This window comes from Camponotus vicinus, unplaced genomic scaffold (assembly GCF_025532165.1).
Source record: "Camponotus vicinus isolate PSW18456_S1 unplaced genomic scaffold, iyCamVici1.0 SCAF_1, whole genome shotgun sequence".
In the NCBI taxonomy this organism is placed as follows: Eukaryota; Metazoa; Arthropoda; class Insecta; order Hymenoptera; family Formicidae; genus Camponotus; species Camponotus vicinus.
The window spans coordinates 18039564-18058943 of record NW_028141945.1 but is presented as its reverse complement, the minus strand read 5'-3'; the positions used below and the strand labels follow the sequence as shown (position 1 = coordinate 18058943).

At 32.2% G+C, this 19380-nt stretch overlaps 1 protein-coding gene across 2 annotated transcripts in view; it reads right to left on the bottom strand.

Moving 5' to 3' along the window:
- Mmp2 (Matrix metalloproteinase 2) overlaps positions 1-19380 on the bottom strand; it is a 171008-nt gene that overhangs the window by 84719 nt on the left and 66909 nt on the right. For both annotated transcript variants that reach the window (XM_083077875.1, XM_083077874.1), the window contains exons 3-4: positions 18620-18721; positions 17116-17285 (exon numbers count right to left, since the gene is read on the bottom strand). In XM_083077875.1, coding sequence (XP_082934001.1) covers positions 17116-17285; positions 18620-18721 — 272 coding nt within the window. The remainder of the gene's footprint in view (positions 1-17115; positions 17286-18619; positions 18722-19380) is intronic.

Genomic DNA, 19380 nt, shown 5'->3' with positions numbered 1-19380 from the left:
CCTGTTTTATAAAGTTGTACAGAATAATTCAATTTTTAATTATGTACTTAGTATGTGATGTCAGCTTTATGACACAGCTGTTTCCTCAAGATAGCAATGTAATAATTCAATAGTGTCATCGGAAAATTCAAAATGCTCGTACGATACCGGTTGAAAAGCACTAACAATGAGCCGAGGTATCCTCGAACCAGCTATTCGCGCCTCTCGTTGCGACGTCGCACACGCATGTGTGTCCATAATACATACCCGCTGCATCTGGTCTCATTTATGGCGGTGTTGTATTGTGATTACATGACATACAGGTGTTCCTAATGGATAACAACACTCGAGGAAACTTGCGAGACCCGAAATTACCATGTTTATTTGTTCTCATCGATACATCGCATAGCGCGTGTAATTAAGGATGTCGTTGTCGTGTATCGACTAAAATTGGTATTTCGACAACAGATGTTCGTCTCATGAACGTATCAAAATGGAGCAAATTTAAAATCCCCAGGTAAAATATTACATTTTATGTTTTACAGATAATATTACAGGTTTTGACAATTTTATATAAATTAATTTTCGATAATCAGTTTATTTATTTCGAAATAAATATGTTAAAGAAAATCTAGATATCAATCCTAGCTGATCAATTGAACTTATTTTCACAATTTACTCGACGCGATTACGTATTTTTAATTTTCAAATAAAAGTTATCTTATTTTTAATTTTCAGATAAAAATTATCCTATTTTTAATTTTCAGATAAAAAATTATCTACAGCGTACGATGTTAATTATCATAATTTATTTTATGCTACTCATTTTATGAATGAAATTGATTAGAAAAAGTATTTAACATTTATTAGCATTTATAGAATATTTTTTTATAATTAATTGTCCTCGTAATCTATCAGAGATGCAGCAATTTCCGCATCGTCGAACTTTGCCATCGTTGGCGCTAATTACGCGACGATAGATCAAAGCCCGAAGCAACGCATCCCGACATTATCTCAAGGTAGAACTTCCTTTACTCTGACTTAGATCGCGATGTCAGACGGTTCACCGCGCGTCGTAGACAGCCATTGTTCAGTGTATCTAGATATCGCATCGTCTTCTTGAAGCGTGTCCTCTCTCGAAGCTTGTCCTCTCTAAAATCTTTCCAAATTCCTTGCTATTCTTTTATCGAATGTCGCAAAATCGCTGATATTAGAAATCTCATCGTCGTTGAATGAAAATTTTCCAGAACAGTTTTTATCAATTTTGAACATTAAAAATAAAAACTGGGAATTAAGTAAAAATTTAATGCAAAAATAAAAATTAATAAAAATATTTTTATTTTAAAGAAATTTAATGCAAAAATAAAATTAATAAAAATATTTTTTACTATGAATAAAGTATATTAAAATTAACAATATGATGCAATTCGTTTTAAATCGATTAATTCGTTGCTTATTGATCCGATCTTAAAATGTCATTCGACATCTCTACGGATAGCAGCCTACAGATAACTATTCACAAATCGAAAATAGCTTAACCTTTGACAATTCCTCTAAAGTGTAAGGTTTCTCTCTCTTTCTCTCAATTATTCACCTAATTGTCTAATCGAACGCGAATAAAATTAAGACATCGCACATTTTCTATTTTCAGAAGTTGAAAATATGACAGGTTTGAAAAATTCAATATTCAATATATTTCCATGCGATTTTCCATGCATATTTGCATGTCGTGCCCGTAGCCGAAAAAACAACTTGTTCCCGGAAAATTTTTGAGAAAAAAATTCTTTCTGCGCGCGTTTTACAATGCAACCTAGATATACCATTCGGAAAGCGAATGCTGTGCTGCGAAGGGCGTCGACGATATCACACAGTGATAAATAACAGACCCGAAAGCAAGATGATAAAACGGTATTGTCGCTAAACATTTCTAGTTCCATACGGTCCGCGAGATATCGGCCGTATGAGTAGGCAACGATAAGTGCAAACTATTAAAGAATATTACGTGCGTGCAATATTGTGCAAAAAAAGGCAACAAAATATAAAAATCTTTAAGTGTTTCTCCTAAGATTACAATTCTTGAAGAATTTTTATTTTTATCTCAAAAAGAATTTTATTTTTATCCAATTTTATTTTTCTTTAGAAAAGAATTTTTTTCGGATCAATCGTTCATTTTTTGTAGGAAATTGAGACAACAATAAAATTTTTCATTCAAATTTTACTAAAAAAGATTAAAAATTTTCTCTCTTTCTCTCTCTCTTTCTCTTCCTCTTTTTTTAAATAATATCGCATCAGCGATTACGAACCACTGCGCTCTTTGTGCGCAGCGCTGACAGACTGCCGGTTCTCATCTGTCGCACTCCGAGCTCAACTGATACGAAACATGTGTGGTGAAACACGCTCCCGTTGCATCGCATACGCCCCTTCAAGCTCGTTGTTCTCTTTCCCCGCAACGATAATTCTTCGAGATGCATTTTCGCCATCCGCGTGTTTCTTCCTCATTTCCGTCTTGCACCGTTGTTGTTAGTTCTTACTCATATTGTTACGACGCTATTAATCTCCTCGGGATTAGTGGTAAACCGCGCGAATTTTTGAGTTAATAAAGACGTAACGGATCATTCGTGAAACTTGATGAAGAATTTTGCAAAACTTTATTGCAATGGTTATTTATCAAGATTGAAAGTTTCGTTAAAATTTTGAAAAATCAAACAATTTATTTATTAATTGATGTTATTAAATTAACAATGATTTAATTCTTTATATAAAGCTACGTTGATAAGTTGCAGTTTTGCGATTCGAAAAGAAATCTCATCTTCAATTGTATATATAATATATTAATATGAATTTTTGATACTAAGCGATATTTATCGCTGAGAAAAATTGGCTTAAAATTATCGAAAGGATTATAATCTTGATAATCCGAAATGCTCCGAACTAATAATTTACAATCGTGAATGTAAAACTGTATATTTTATAGCGTGCACAGTGCGATTATGTTATCGAAAGGTTGATCAATTATTGCAAGTTACTGCATCGAATTTATTCCCATTAGTAATGCCCTCAAATTTTCATAAGCGTCAGCGTTTCCTTTTCATGGAAAACGAGTAGGTTCTATTACAACAGGTATAGGTTCTATTTACAACAGATACCAAATCAATTCTTTTAAAACCGTCTTTATATCATCCAATTATAATCTCTCGCAAAGTATTTAGAATATCCATTTTTCTGCTTTTATTATCACGATGCATTTTATACGTGATAATTCATTAAGCTTTATTACACATAACTCTATCGTATTACGCATCATGCCTCTCTTTTTCTCCTGCATCGGGAGAAAAATTCTTCTTTTTATTAATTCAATTTTTTTAAATAGAGAGATACGCGAGTCTATTCATTGTATCATTCGTAATGTATTCCACATATATATTTATTCGCAAAATTGTAGTAATACACTCGCTTTCACAAGAATAAAACTTTCCGTCCAATTAATTCTCCTCCACACAATGCACAAGCTCCGTTTTTTTCCCCAGTTCGAAGAAAAAAAATATTTCTATATTAATTCATAAACTGCACCTATATAATAAAACTAGCGAAGAAAGGACGAAATCGTTATCGCGTGCACAGAAAAAAAATAAGTGTCAAATCAAAACTTATTATATACTTAAACTAACGCGTTCATTGTTTCGTATATACGTAACAATTTATAATCTTCTTAGAAGAATTTAATAATTTTAAATTTCAACAATATTATAGTCTTATTTTAATATTGTAATTGTCACCTCAAGAATATATAATTATTTAATTCTACTTTAAGAAAATTATAATCTTTGATTTAAAAATTATTATTTTTTATCCAACATTGTTTCTTTTCCATTCAAGAAAATTAAATCTTAAATCATAAAAATGTATTTTTCTTGATTGAACTATAAAATGACTTTATTCAAGCAATTATATTTTTCTTTAATTAACGCAATATAATCTCATTTCAAGATTTCCATGTTAAAACTAAATATATTTTCAAAACAAGAATGTCCTTTTTTTCAGTGTGTGTGCGTAAAATAAAAAAAAGGAGAAATTAGTATACAGATGGATAAAGAATAATTTCGTTTGTTAAATAATAAAAACAATAACGAATGCAGTGACGAAAAACGATTGACGGAAGAATGAAACTTGCAAGTCGCACAGGACGATTATGCATCGTGCGACAAGCGGAGCATACAGATAAGGTCCGATAGGCAGGAAGAACATTTCCACTTTCTGACATCCTGCACGGGGTCTCGTGGCAGAGTTAATAAATCATCCTCCGAAGTAGGGAACGTGGACAACTAAGCGTGGCCTGTGACGACATAGAGGAGTATAGAGAGTGACGGAAGAGGAAAGCGACGGAGGAAGGAAATTTATTGCATCCTACTGTGGCCCTCCTAACCGCGAGAGTAAGACGATGTGTAGGCGTTTCCACCTGACGGCTGTCTCCGACTGATTTCTTCCTTTTTTTTAACGGAGGAAAGGAGCGATACGACATATCGAAAAGAATCACCGGAGAAAAAGTGCTGTAGCTTTTACTGTTTCCAAGCAGAAAAATGTCGAAGATTTCGCTGCAACGTGGCATAGCACGATTTTTAAGAGAAGATTTGAAACAAATTTTTAGCATCTCTTAAGGAGAGTTTCAACTTTTAATTTTTAGTTTCTCTAATTTTTTTTCCTAATTTTTTTTAATTTCTTAAAAAGAGGAATTTTAGAAATTCACGTAAAGATATAATATGTAGAATTGAATAAGATAAAGAAATAGATTGAGATTAAGTTTCTCTAATGTGATTCTGAGACGAGTTTTAGAATCGAGCAGTTACCCGTCTCATGCTGAAGCAAACTATTCGTTCTTCTCGATCATCTGACGAGCGAGCCGTATTAGAATCCGGCTCCGATCCTCGGAGAATTTGCAATAATCGCGTTAAGCTGGCTCAACTTAATTGAGTCGTCGTTCGGTGAAACGCGGAGAACGCGCGTAAAGGATATCAGCGCGCGCGAAATGCCGAGTCAGAGCGAGAGGCAGACAAGTAGAGAGGAGCGCAAGTAGGACGAGGCAAAAGAGATGGACAAGGGAGCGTGAGAGAGAGAGAGAGAGGGAGGTAGAGAGAGAGGTAGAGAGTTCGTGTCAAGGGTCGAAGTTTGCGCAACGCAAACCGGCCTCTCGCGGATAACGCAAACAAGCTGGGAGACAATGGGGCACCATGACAGACGATCCCTTTGTTCAGGATCGTTGTGAATCTCGCGGACAATGGCGGCCAATCACGTGTCGCGCGATCGAGAGACGTAATTCGTCCACAAGAAGAGAGAGAGAGAGAGAGAGACAGAGAACTTCCACTTCTTGGGCCACAGGACTTCCTACAAGGACGATAGGCGCGAGGCTTAATTGCTAGAAACAATGAAGATTATTGTAGCCGGACCCACGAGACGCGGAGATTCTTCCTCCCTTCCCTCTTTTCGAGTGGGTCCCTTTTCAGACCTGTGGGTCCCTTCATCCTTTGGGACCTGGCGCTGCTTCTCGCAGCCGGCATGTTGCAACGGCCATTGCATAACGATCTAATTAATTATGCAATATAATGGAACCACGTGAATATCGAGAGCTCCTTGAGAAGAGCATCAAGATCCTTGGGGTCCTTTGAAGTCCTTTGAGGTACTTTGAGTCGGAGTAGTATGGCTGCCACTTTCCCGTTTCCTTTTTATCGCCCTCGTGCGCACGTTGCTCACCTTTCTTCCTTTCGGTCCCGTCATCTCTCACTCCATGTCTCATGTTCTCTCTCTGGATTCCACAAACTCTTCTCATACTTTTTGCAATTTCGCGGGGAATAGAGAGATATTAATTCACGGCAGAGCTCGTTATCTGAGACACACGGTGTGCATATATCCAATTCAAAAAAGGACGAAAAAAATAAACCATATGTGACCTCGTAGTAAAAATTCTTCGATTAAATTCCACCCGTTTTCTATCTTTACACGATCTAATTTTTAATTAATCCCTTTATCGAGAGTCCAAGAAAGCAATTTTATTTATATTTTATTTTTCTATCAGCAGCAGTTTGCAACAGTACATTAAGAAGCAATAAAAGAGAAACATAAAAATACATATAAATGTGTAAAAGGCTATAAAAAAGATACGATGAAACTCTTATGCGACAAAATTATTTAGTGCGCCATGAAAAATATCATATTCGTAAAAAATTCATATTACGCCGCAATAGGATGTTAGATTGTTACTTTAATTTTCTACACACGAATCTCATTCCATTTGAAACGGCGATTTCGTGCCTCGTTTTCTAGCGAATTTAACAAGACACGTAACTGCCGTCTCCTCGCGTATTTTTCTCTTCTCACCGAAGCACCGACGATGATCCCATTGTCCACAGGAAATCGACTCTTGGCCTCTCTTGGCGCTATATACTTTTACGATAATCCACAAAGTATCCCATTCCAATGTCGCGCTAACTTATTTCGAACATTTCCGATCGGAAGTCATCTCGCGCAATTTAAGCCAAATGTTAAAATGCAAGTACAAAGCTTATTATTATAATGAACAAATTTAATATTATAATGAACTTTCTCGCGCGGAAGCAAGTTGCCTCGAGGGAAATTTTCTCGTCATCTCTACATTTGCCTCGTTCAAAATAACTTTTCTCAAGAATATCTTCTTTTCTATAATAAAATTAGACAGATAATGTTGATACTATTATCTTTTTTATGAAAAGTTACGTTACTTCAATCTATGTTAGAAAAAAAAAACGGATTAACCGAAGTTTTTAGAACGAAAAGCTCTAGCTTTAATTTAATCGTTTAGCTCTTGATAAACGACAATTACGAGAATCGATCCGCAAGCTCAGAGGTCCGATTGCTGGAATTCAAATTATTGAGTCTCGCGACTGTGATTACGGTCGTTTCGGTCATGCCATAATCTATCTTCCGACATGCGTGGCCACCGATGATGATTATCCTGGTGTAATTGTGGCGAATAAATTAAATGTCCGAATTTGCCTCATGATGGATTTAGAATCTCCTTTAGAAGTTCCAAAATCAAACACAATTTCAGAATTCTTGCTATGAATATAATCTCTGAAGTAAAACAAAATAAATACAGATAGCGAAAAAAAAATCAAGCAAAATGGTAAATTAAATAACATAAGTAGCGAGAAAATAAGTAAAATAAATGGCTAATAAATAATAAAATATGTGAAATATAAAAAGCGTTATTCACATTATATCAAAAATATTAAATCTATATAAATTATTATCTCTATTTTAAATAATTATTAATAATATCATACGTACATGGACTTAATAAAATAAAGAATTGTAAATTTGCAGAATAAATCGAGAAATCATCTTGGTGTGTGTAGTCGAAATATAAAGTTCTTTTATACTAATATATATATTCGCTGAATCCGTAAGAGGAAACGCGAAAATTTACCTCGAGGCGAATAGGCAAAAATCGAGAACTTTGTTCCGGCGAGTAAAACGCGATTGTTCGTCACGAAGTCGGATCAATTAGCACACTTACTCGACTCTCGACCTTTATTTTCCGCGAGTTTTTAATTACCGGGAGACAAAAGTTCCTCAGAAATACTCCATACGAGAATGAAAGCGAATTTAAAATAGTGCACAGGCAGAATTGCTTACAGTAGTTCTTCTAACATTTAACAAGTAGCACCCAACTTCTAATGGCGTTTAAATTTAGCTTAAAAAAACTTGTATCAAAATTGGCGAAAGAAATTATGATTAATCCAAATGGCAGAAAAAATTGCCATAAATAAGGAATTTTAGAGTTTCATTTATATAGACCTCCCAATTTTACAATATATAAAACACAAAAAATTAATACAATTTATTAAAACCAAATAACTAAATTGTATAAACAATATAGTAAAAATAAAATAAATATCTATGTTCTATTATGAAATTGGAAAATGTTTAAAACATCGATTTAAAAAAGAAGGAGAAAGAGAGAAAAATATTTTGAAAAGGTTTTGTTTTTTTTAAATATATTTTTTATTATTTTAAATTATTAATATATTAGAATTTATTATATTATTATATTCATAATTTATTTTCTCTTTTAATTTTTATCATACTAACATTTCAATCAATTGTTGAATGCGCAATTCTTTTTTAGACAAATTTTCATCTTTGCAAAATTTTCAAATTTTTTCAAATTTCCAAATTTGCAAATTATTAAAATTTAAACTAATTTTAAATATTAATAAAGTATAAAAACATTTTTAAATATGTAAACTAATTCACTCTTCCTCTCCAAAAATATATAATGCGCGATTGTAAATTTACGCGATAAACGAGATAAAATTCATTCACATAATTCTGCGTGTTAAATAGCGGCGTTTTATTTAGCGGACGGAGGAAACGAGTCGTCCATTCCAAAATTTACTTGACAAGGCGCCCACATTGTTCGAGCACCGCCAAAATCAGCATTTCGTGTTTGATATTTTATTCACCTTAGGTCGGATCATGGATAAATAATAAAGCTTCCACACGAGAGTAACGCGCTAAGAAATTACGTTATCTCGGGCATTCTCAGTAACCTCGATTCAGTCCCGTAGGCAGCTAATTTTTATTTCTTTTCAGGCAATATATGAAGAAATTAACAGATAAAAATATATTTGAATAATAAAAATTTTGTTTGCACATTAATCTAATTAATATCATAATTAATAAAAAATTTTCTTCGTTTAATAAAGAAAGAGAGGAAGAGAAATTAGTTTTTTAATTTATATCGTAGAAAAATTATAAAATGATGAGAATCTAATAAAAATAAGAGAAAATGCACAACAAAATATCTGCATAAAAGTCCAAACACTTTTGCTACATTGTGAGGACTATCTCGCATATTTATGACATGCTTCAGAAATAGAAACATATTTATTATGAAAAAATATTATCTTTCTTTCCTGCACTCGAATCAAAAGTGCCCATATCTATTTCGTCTTAAACTCTTCGGGGATTATCATTATCCATGTTTGTACATCCATTTTTTAAGATACACATAGTTGCTCTTCTCGTGATAAAATAAAAATCAAATAATATAGATTTCTCAATAATTTTTTTCGTATAAATCTACTTTATTTTATAAACGAATAAGTAAAAATTAATAAATTTTTTCATCATGCATAAAAATATATGCGAGAGAGAAGAATCTCCTTTTATATATCATTTATCATCTTTATTTATCTAAACAAAATTGCAATTTGACCTCTGTACAAGATGTAAAAAAAGCTAAGCCTCATGTTGCATTGTCTTGAAACAAAAATATTTTAAAGTACTTGCATAAATATATTTAATATTTTACGTTTTATAATTTTTGTCAATTCGTTTACTGCAAATATTTATCTTTTCTTACTAATATATTTTACGCAGAGATTCTAAATGTGTAATTTTTATATCTAGATAGCATTAAATATGAGTGCAAATCATAACATAATTCTCAGAGTGTCTTTTCTTACTGGATTTTTATACTGGAAAAATCATTAAATTAATGTTTTGCGATGTCATAAAAAAAAACTTTCGTCGAAATAATTTAAGCGAACTATAGAAGTCTACTCGTTGGAATAATTCGTAGGATTTCAGTATTGTTTCAGCATTCTCTTGTTCCCTTGATTTTTCGCGTCATAAATAATTCGAAAGTCCATGAATAATATCTATAAATTTTTTCCATACGGATGAATAGAATCATATTCGTGCATCGAATATTCGAATAATCTGGATCATATGTGTGGCGAGCAGTATAATTCACGAATATCGCAAATATTGGGCATATCAATGTGCTTTTCCAAACATCAAGAAAAATATTTTCGCTGGTAAGAGAACGCGCGATCGATCCGAATTCATCAGTTTCAAATAAAATTGTACATGTAGAATGTTACTCTTTGTAGGTATATCGATCATTCAATTGCTCTTTAAAACTGATACAGCTGATCTCAAAAGGACATCCTAATTTTTTCTAATAAATTATGTAATAAATGTTCAATCTTCAATAATGAAATAAAGATGTTTATTTTTTAGAAAAGTCCACACTGAGAAAAAAATAAACAACATCAGTGTAATTGGGATTTATTTTATTAATTCAACAACATTATTAATCAAATTATATGGTGTATTGATTTGATTAATAGTGTTGAATTAATAAGATAAATTTCAATTACATTGATGTTGTTGATTCAATATTATTTTTTTCTCAGTGCATTAAAATCTTTAAAAAAAATTTCCATATAATTAATTTTTAATTTATATGACACCATCAAAGAAATATTAGTTTACAGTAGTTTAGATATACACTCTTTTGTATAGGAAATACATCTTCCTATTTTTCTAAAAAAGTGTAAAAAACGCAAAAATTTCTGGATTTACATTAATTATTATTTATATTAAATAAATTTGTGGCTTCGTAACTCTCTAAGAAGGAATGCTCTAAATCAAATGGTTATTTGCGATATATCATTTTTAAAATTTATAAATCATGCACGCCTATATTCTTCTGTTACAGCACGGGAAAAATATAAGGTGAAAATAATGGGAACGACTAACGTAAAGATTTATGTAGCGATTACTTTTCTCTTTTTTAGGAACAAATTGGATGGCCGTTAGCTGGACGACTGCCAACTGAATGGCGTTGCAAAGAATGGGATTCGCAAGAAACGTAGAGACACGATTGCAAAAGGAAAAACGGCATCACACATACTATTTTGCTATAAACTAACCTATTGTTCGACAATTTATCGATACATCTGAATCACCAATGTCTACAGTGTATCCCTTCGATTTCTGACGAGATTCGGATTTAAAATACAGATATAGTTGAGAGTGATTTAAAAATCTTTTATGCCCGATTTCACCAACCGCGTTTAACTTTAATCTTAGTTTAACTCACTCTTTATCTCCTTTTAATTCTTCCTTTAGAAAGAGACAAAGAGTGAGTTGAACTAAGATTAAAGTTAAACGCGGTTGATGAAATCGGGCATTAGTGTTATTTATATTTTTCTATTCTTTCTATTTTATTATATTTCTCAACATATTTATATTCAATTAAATTATTATTTATTGACTAAAATATATTTGATACATATTATATTTAGACTAAAATAAAAATCCATGTGTATAATTATGAGTTTTTCTCCATCATTTACCTTATTTTCACTGTAAAATTCTCGTTAAATTTTAAGTAGCGTTATTCATATTTGATTTATAAGTTTCAATAAAAAAATTTAAATATTATTACGCACTAAATGCACTGCAATTACGGATACATTAGTGTCTTTCAAATATGCATGATAGGCGTGATACGTCAAAAATTCAAAAATTTAAAATCATCGCTTTGTAAATCGACAAGCGCTTCGACATCGCGAGATTTTCAGTCGCAAATCGGGACGTTTAGTTCACGCGAGTTTGCAGAAATTCACGAATATATCCTTAAACGTTTATCGCGTATTTTTATATCAGCTGAGATTGAGGCAAAGTTTTCCGTCTCGATCACAATTCTCCGCCTTCACTCTCGTGAAAATTCCCTCGTATACGTATTCCCAATTCAATTTGCACTTTCGATTCTGTTTCTTTCTTTCTCTTAGCGGAAACACGCGAGGAAAACGCCGTAACGTGCGGTGCTCCAGTTTCTGACTGGTAAATTTCGTCACGTCCATGTAAAACGCGCGAAAATGTTCCGTTCGTAAGCGGAATGAGCTGCCGTTTCAGCGTAATGCACGTAATATTTCAAGCGGGGGAATCATAGCTCCTTTGTGGAAAAGTAAATATAAATGATTCTGTCAAAGAATACTATAATGTATACTCCGATAAAAAAATGAGCAAAGATATCTCGGTGATAGATATTTCGGATGATACAGTTAAATAAAAAATACACAAGTTAAATAAAAAATACACAATCTCCACAAAATTTTTATAAAATTTATATAACAAAAATCTTCTCTCTCTCTCACCCTTTCTCTAGGAATAAAAATATATATAATAGTATGTATATATGTAATTTTAATTTTTTTTCTCATAATTGGGGTTAAAGAAAATGTCTAACAATAAAAAACAATTTCTAAGTTTTTTAACAGGCATGATGTAAGATATTCTATCGCGTAAAACTGCACATTACGAAAAATTTGCAGAAAAATCGCCAAGAAACATCGTTTAACTAACACTTCGCTAATTTTATTCGCAGCATTCGGCAAGCGAGATTTCTAGACTTACATCTCGATCATTTCTAGTCGTCTTATGCAGCCAACTTCAAAGTTTGGCGATGTCGATATCAAGAGAGAAATATAAATCGAGGAAAAGAGAGACGCGAAATGGAAAGAAAGAGACAGAGAGGTTGGAAAAATCGGGCCAATCGTTGATTTTTTTGCGAAAAATTAACTTCGTGCCAAATGATTCGGAAAACATCGACACATGATAGCATATACGATATTTTTTCTATTTTAATATTGCATTTCTATTTTAATTTTGCTCTTCAAAAATTTACGAACAAATAATTCGTAAAGCCACTACTGGATTATTTATGGTTCTCGAATGTTTTTATAGTGTCACTGAGGAAATAATGTCGCTTTAATTATTTTAATCGACTCTAACTATAATATATAAAAGACAATCAGATAATAACTTTTATAAAAAAAGATAGAAATCAATTTAAATATTCTTAATGATCTAAGTCAAAATTTTGCTCCTACTTTTTATTTCAATTACTTCACGTTAAATTTTAAAGAATTTCAGTAAATTTAATTTATATAGAAATTAAACATTTCTAGTTTGATTAATACATAAACAGTAAACGAATTTTCCACTTAAAAGTTTAAAAAGAGCTTTTGACAAAACTGTAAATTAAATAATTTAAAAGAGAAAATAATTTAACTATGCTTAAAATATGAAAGTATATATAGATGTTAAATTAAGGATTAAAATTCAAAGCAGAAAAAATCTCTCGATGACTCAAAATATTATTAATTCTTGATTACGTACGCAAGTTTTATATTTAATTTACTATTAATTTAATAAACAATTTTATAAAAAATTTAATTTTATATTTTATAAAAAAAGAAAAAGAGAGAAAGTCATAAAAGAAAAAAATTGATTTAATCCAATTAACAAAGTAGCTTCTATATAAAAATGTGACATTTCTTGTACATTTTCTTTTCACCGAGAATATCCGGTAAAATTAATGGTATTCTTACTTATTTCTTCCTTTACACAAGGTTTTTATTTCAACACTATCAAGCGAATCGTTTTGATATTACGGCGCAAATACACGCGAATCTTTCCGCATTTTTACAAAGAGACGTTTCTCCGCTATATTCGCAAAGACAAATACAGTAAATCAACTCTTGACTTGCAGCTTTGCGGATTCGCCCTTGCCTGTTCAAAGCTCGGTTGGCTCGTCGCGCGAGACGACGATGATGAATCCTACTATGTCACCGCGGATCATGCAGTCTGTAGAAATGTTCAGCTGTCTCTAAACAGTGACAGTCCATAAGCCAATACTAGACTGACTAGAAATTTCTCCTGCGAATCAAACGCAAATTTTCGCGACGATATCGATATCGCAAACTGAGTATCACTCGTAAATATTTGTCGCGTTAACAGTTATCGATTTTAGAAGATTATTATAATATTGCGAAATCTTCAATATTTCGTGCAAAAATTTAAAAGTATAATTTTATTTTCCTTTTGCAAGTAATGTACAATAATTGTATGAATTTCCAAACCACACGATATTATGATGTTGTCTAACATGATAACTTAAAGTTTCAATAATAGAAATATTCTAATAATATTATATAATTTTCTTCCTGTAATTTATTTACTTATCATTAGAAAATATTTCAATAAGATTTGGTCTCCTTAAAAGGATCATTAAGTATTTTCTTGCCAGTTAGAGGTTCGCGAGAGCTCTATATTTAATAAATATTAAAAGCTTGTCTTAAATTAATTTCACTGAATTACTTTGCATTACACTTAATATAAAATTGAGGAGGAGGAGACAAAATTTTCAGGCATCCAGACACTCGAAACTTCGGAACGTCGAGACACTAATTTTGAATTGCTCGTTCAAGCAACGTAGGGAAAATTAGGCAAAGTGCCGTCGTCGTGAATTTCTTACCTCGTAATTGCCATTAGGTTGCGTGGCGCTCAATCTCTACTTCAATTTAAAATTGCACCGCACATTTAATGTCGCAAATTAAAAAAGAATTTAATTTCTTTACTATCTAAGAAGCAACAGGATATAAAGATATTCTTCCTCTCTCTATATTTTTTTTAATTAAATATATATTTGCGTAAAAAATCATGCATATATATGATATGCACGTGTGATTTTGAAAAAATGAAATTTATTTTTAATTTTCAAAAATCGATATATATATATATATACGAATTCCTAATCGCGTTAAAATAAAAGTAATCGCACATCATTTAAAGCTTTCCTTTTGATGATGAAATACAAAAAATACAAATTACTTGCGTGAAAATGCAAATCCAACAATTCTAGCAAACTTCTCTCCCTCGATAAAAAGCTCGCATTTTCCTTTGACCCCATACACGTTGAGAGGAACAAATAGAGTCAAGTTAGAAAAGGGTAAATAAATTCTCATCGATGCGCATGAAAGTCTACCAAATTTGCCCCGATCGAAATCCGTACACAAAGGCCTGGACATCCATCGGTCCTCTCGCAAAATTCGCGGATAAGCCGTAGCGCGATAACCAGATAACGAAGTTAATCACTCGACCTACCCAATCCGGGTAGGCAACGCACTTTGATTCTGATTGTTCCGATTGCATGACGGACGTAGAGTACATACACCGTGGATTTTCCCGGAGAGTGAAAATTACGGGGATTTTTTTCGTCCTTCGCGAAGTTTCTGTTCGCGTTCCCACCGTAGGATAAATTCGGCGACTCGTTAAAGCGGCTAATTAATAACGAGCTCAGTGTAGGATTCGCGCTAATTAGCATGTCTGAATATTAACGGCCGTAATAGATGCCGTACGACGTTATAGATGCCGTACGACGTTATCATCGGGTGTAATTTGCAAAGCCGCTCAAATGCACTTCGAACAATGCAGAGATAACTAACAATGAAAATACTAATATGACAGGTCACTATTCACGTTCTTAAACTTATCTTAGTTATCTTGAACTTATCTTTAATTCTATTTGTTAATTAAAATAATGTGGATATATCTTCTTCCTCTATATTTTAGTGACTTTTAAAATGTTCATTTAAAAATGTACAACCAAAACTTGCAATCCAGTTTATAAATATAATAAAAAAGTCAAAACAACAAAATAAAAATGCAATTCGAATAATCCATGTCATAAATAGAAATTGAATCGTCAAAAAAAAAATTGTTTTTGTGTACTATTTCGGGATATGTATTTTAAAACGCATAATATTGAAAAATATTTTAACAATAATAATAATTAAAAAAACTACAGTAGTACATTTGTATTAAAAGATAAAATATTCTTTTATTTTTACTATTAGAAGCAAACTTGTGCAAAAATAAAAACTATATCACGATACAATATTAATTATCTCAACAAAAGAAGGTAAAAAATGCGAACTTCATAATTTAAATTGTTAACATTTTTCAATTATGAATTAATAAAATCACGACTATCGATTAATTGTTAGAGGGTGCCACATGATGCGTCAAAATATAGTCGATATTGCAGCTAGTCTCCCTATCAACATGAAGGCTTAGAAGTTTTCTATGATACCGGCACAACATCAAAACAGAGACCTATTTTACCGCTAACGTTCAACATGTGTTCACAGACACATATTAATTAATTAATTTTTTAAATAATAAAACAATAGAAATAGTTCAATTCACATGATAATATTTCCCAAAACAATAATGATTAAATAACGATTAAATTATTGTGCAAACTGCGTCGTTAAAGTATTAGAATATATTGTTCTTTTATTTTTTAATATCCCTTTCAAATATGTTTAAATAAAATTAAAATTGTATATCGTACATATTTTATTCTTGAGTACTTATTTTTCAAATATATCTTACACATTTGCCAAATCAAATTTCAAACTTCATAAGATTGTCGAAGAGAATATATTTTCTCTCAAATTTATAAGTAATAAAAGACAAGAAGGTATATCGAGATGAAGCTATAAAGTGTAAGACTTATTGTTGAAGATAAGAGCATGTGTCGATGAAAAGAGACGCGTGCCAAGAAAAATAGCGTGTAAATACCGTGTTTCTACGAGCTAAAGCGTTTCTTAATTTCTCGGCAAGAGACGCTCGGTTCCCATCGTTCTGCAATTCGCAAGAAGCCGCCAGTTGGCCGGGGACCAACAATGTCAATGGCATTTCCGAGGCGAGTTAGTACATTAATGCGGGGCGAGGCCCCGACACGAGGAAGCCCGCAATTAAGGGGCCAGACATCCTGTTTGGACCGTCTCTAACCAACAGGTACCTATACAGATGAGTTATCGTCGCGTCGAGAAACATCTCGACGAGGATATTATTATCGTTACTTACAACGCGCCGCGATAATTCCGTCCGCAAGTTCACGCGAAAAACGCGTCGCGTCGCCGCATCTTGACAACGCGTGACTTGCGATTCGTTCCGAATGCGTTCCCATCGTCGAAATTCTTGAATAATTTAACAAAAGATATATATACGCGTGCGCGAAATGCGTCAGTAAGAAAGGCTCGAAAACACATGACGTTTCGTGCAAAAAAACAAATTAAAATTGAAGATTGAAATTTTCTCATATGCGACCTTGTTTTCAATTTTCCGTAAAAAGCCAAATAAAAATTTTGACAATTTCTCAAGTCAATGTAAAATGTTAAAACCTCGCGCAAATAAATGATTAAAATAATTCACATACTTTTAGTGAACAATGAGAAGACCCTCATCCTATAAAAAATTTGTAAAATGATTTTATAAACTGCCTTATCAGGAATATTGAGTATAAGAATATTATGTCAACATTTTTGAAAGACTCATCCTATGATTCCTTTAATTTTTAGTCGAATTTTGTTTCACGTTCTATTCTTTGTTTTTGAATTATTATTATTTTTCTTATTTCTAAACAATATTCGACTAATATTTTTGAAGTGTACTTACCTCCAGGTGAGATTTCGATATTGCCATTGTTGTCCGTGGATGGTGAATCGCTTATGCCTCGTCTTGATGAATCTAGGATCCGGCTGATCTGGCAGTCCGCATCTCTTGGCTGTCATTAATCCCTTCGTTGCCTCGTCGATCTCCCCCGTGACGGGAATACCACCGAATTGCTAACAAGAATGTAAATATATATGATATATGCAATATAATCTCTCGAAAACGAAATATTATTTAAAAAAAAGTTCACAGAAATATCAAAAATTATTAGAAATTGCATTTTCTTTATTCTATCTGTGACCAATGTTAAAAAAGATAAAAAATGCTAAAAATTATAGATTTAAATATTTATAATACAAATGCTTCTTTTTAATTTTTTCTTTGCTTCTAATAAATGAAAAATGCTGTGAAAAACTGTTTTTTGCAAAATCAAATAATAATATTGTATATAAAAATTCCTGCATCAAAAAGTTAAGCATTTTATTCATTTTTCATCTCTATAAATTATGGAATATTTTAACTAAAGCGCGCTCTTTTACAGAAAACAATATTTCGAAATGAATATAAAAATCAACGAATCCAAAATATTTCATTGTTTTATACGTCATCGATATTTCGACAAGCTCATTGAATAGTTTTTTCTGGAAACATAATCGCTTCTTTCAGTCAACAAAGTTTTATCTTTTTGAAGAGAGATAAACGCTTTCGAGCATTTCAACCAGAAACGCGTCCGGAATCTGACAAACGCGATTATCGATAAAACCATCGAGGAACGTCGATGGATAAAACTCGAGCTCCCCTCTGGACCCAAGATTATAGAACGTCCAAAGTATTCCGATGCGTTCCATTTCACATTTAAGTCTGATACCCTCGATCAAGTTATATATCCTGCCCTTCTGCCCACTTCCCTCGTAGAATGGTTAATGGAATGCAATCGTTTGCGAGCGGAAAATATAATAGTAAAAATGCTACTCGAGCTTACTCAATAAAGATTTGCATGAGAATCGAGAAGAAGCATATATCCGACACTCGAAGGAATTCCTTAGGACATTTTGCCCCATTTCTCTACTTCCTTCGACAGGATTTTCATCGACTCGCTCAAGACGGCTTCTAGAGAATCCGTATTGAATCGATCGCGTTTTTGAGATAGGTATATACGTACTTTCATGGAATGGAGAAATTCGCTTGAGACTCTATTTGATTCACAGTGCATTTGATTCGTGTTATCTCCAAATGATGTATAAGTTACAACGAGAATAATCATTGATTTAAGCCGATTTACAGAAGTTGGCGCGCAATCGAGTTTTATCTACTAATTAGTAAGTCAAAACTTTGAGTAAGTTGTTTCAGTTGAAGTTCTAAGATGAGAAAATTTTACAAAATAAGCAAAATATACAAGTCATATATTTTACATTTAAAATTGTAAAACTAAATCTATTAAATTACTAGCTTTTTTGGTATACATGATACGATCATGATCATATCTCTATGTCATAATTTCGCTCACCTGTAGATTTCTTATAGCATCCTTGAGTTGGTCCTCTGTCCGTAGATTTCCCGTCTCGAAATCAGTCTGGGGTAAATAACCGAATCTCATGAGATAATTTTGCTGCAATAAAAAAGAAGAAAAAATAGTTAAATATTACAATATTGCAATAGTATTAATAATAAATAAACTTTAACATATATTTCAGAAAAAAAACTTTTTCTTTAAATCACAACTGTTAAAAAAACACACATATATAGTTTTAATTTTACTTTTAGTTTAATATATAAATAAAATTTATATATATTAAACCAAAAGAGTAAAATTAAAAATATACTAAAAATTATTTTTTTCTATTCGTACAAATCTAATATATCTTTGATTTTACGTTATTAATATAAAATTTAAAGCCTATCATAAAAGATATACATACTCTAAATCGCGAAGATAGTTTACGTTACATGGGATATGTTCGCGCAGATTTACAGTCATCTCGTGCTCTCGTGTCGATGTATAAACTGTTCATTTATGCACATTGATTAGCTACCGTAATGAGAAATAGTTTAGCAAGAATGCATTATTAGATCGCGCAGATCGTTACAGAACGATAACTTTCGATCAATTACAACTTCGAGTGGCATGACGATTTATCGAATCGCATGATGATGGAAAATCGCGGCAAAATCCTCTCCTCTCTTCATTTTTCACGCTCTCTGCACAAACACGAAAAGCGAACCGATAGGAGTGAAAATTATTTTGCGACATGAGATCGTTTTACCGTA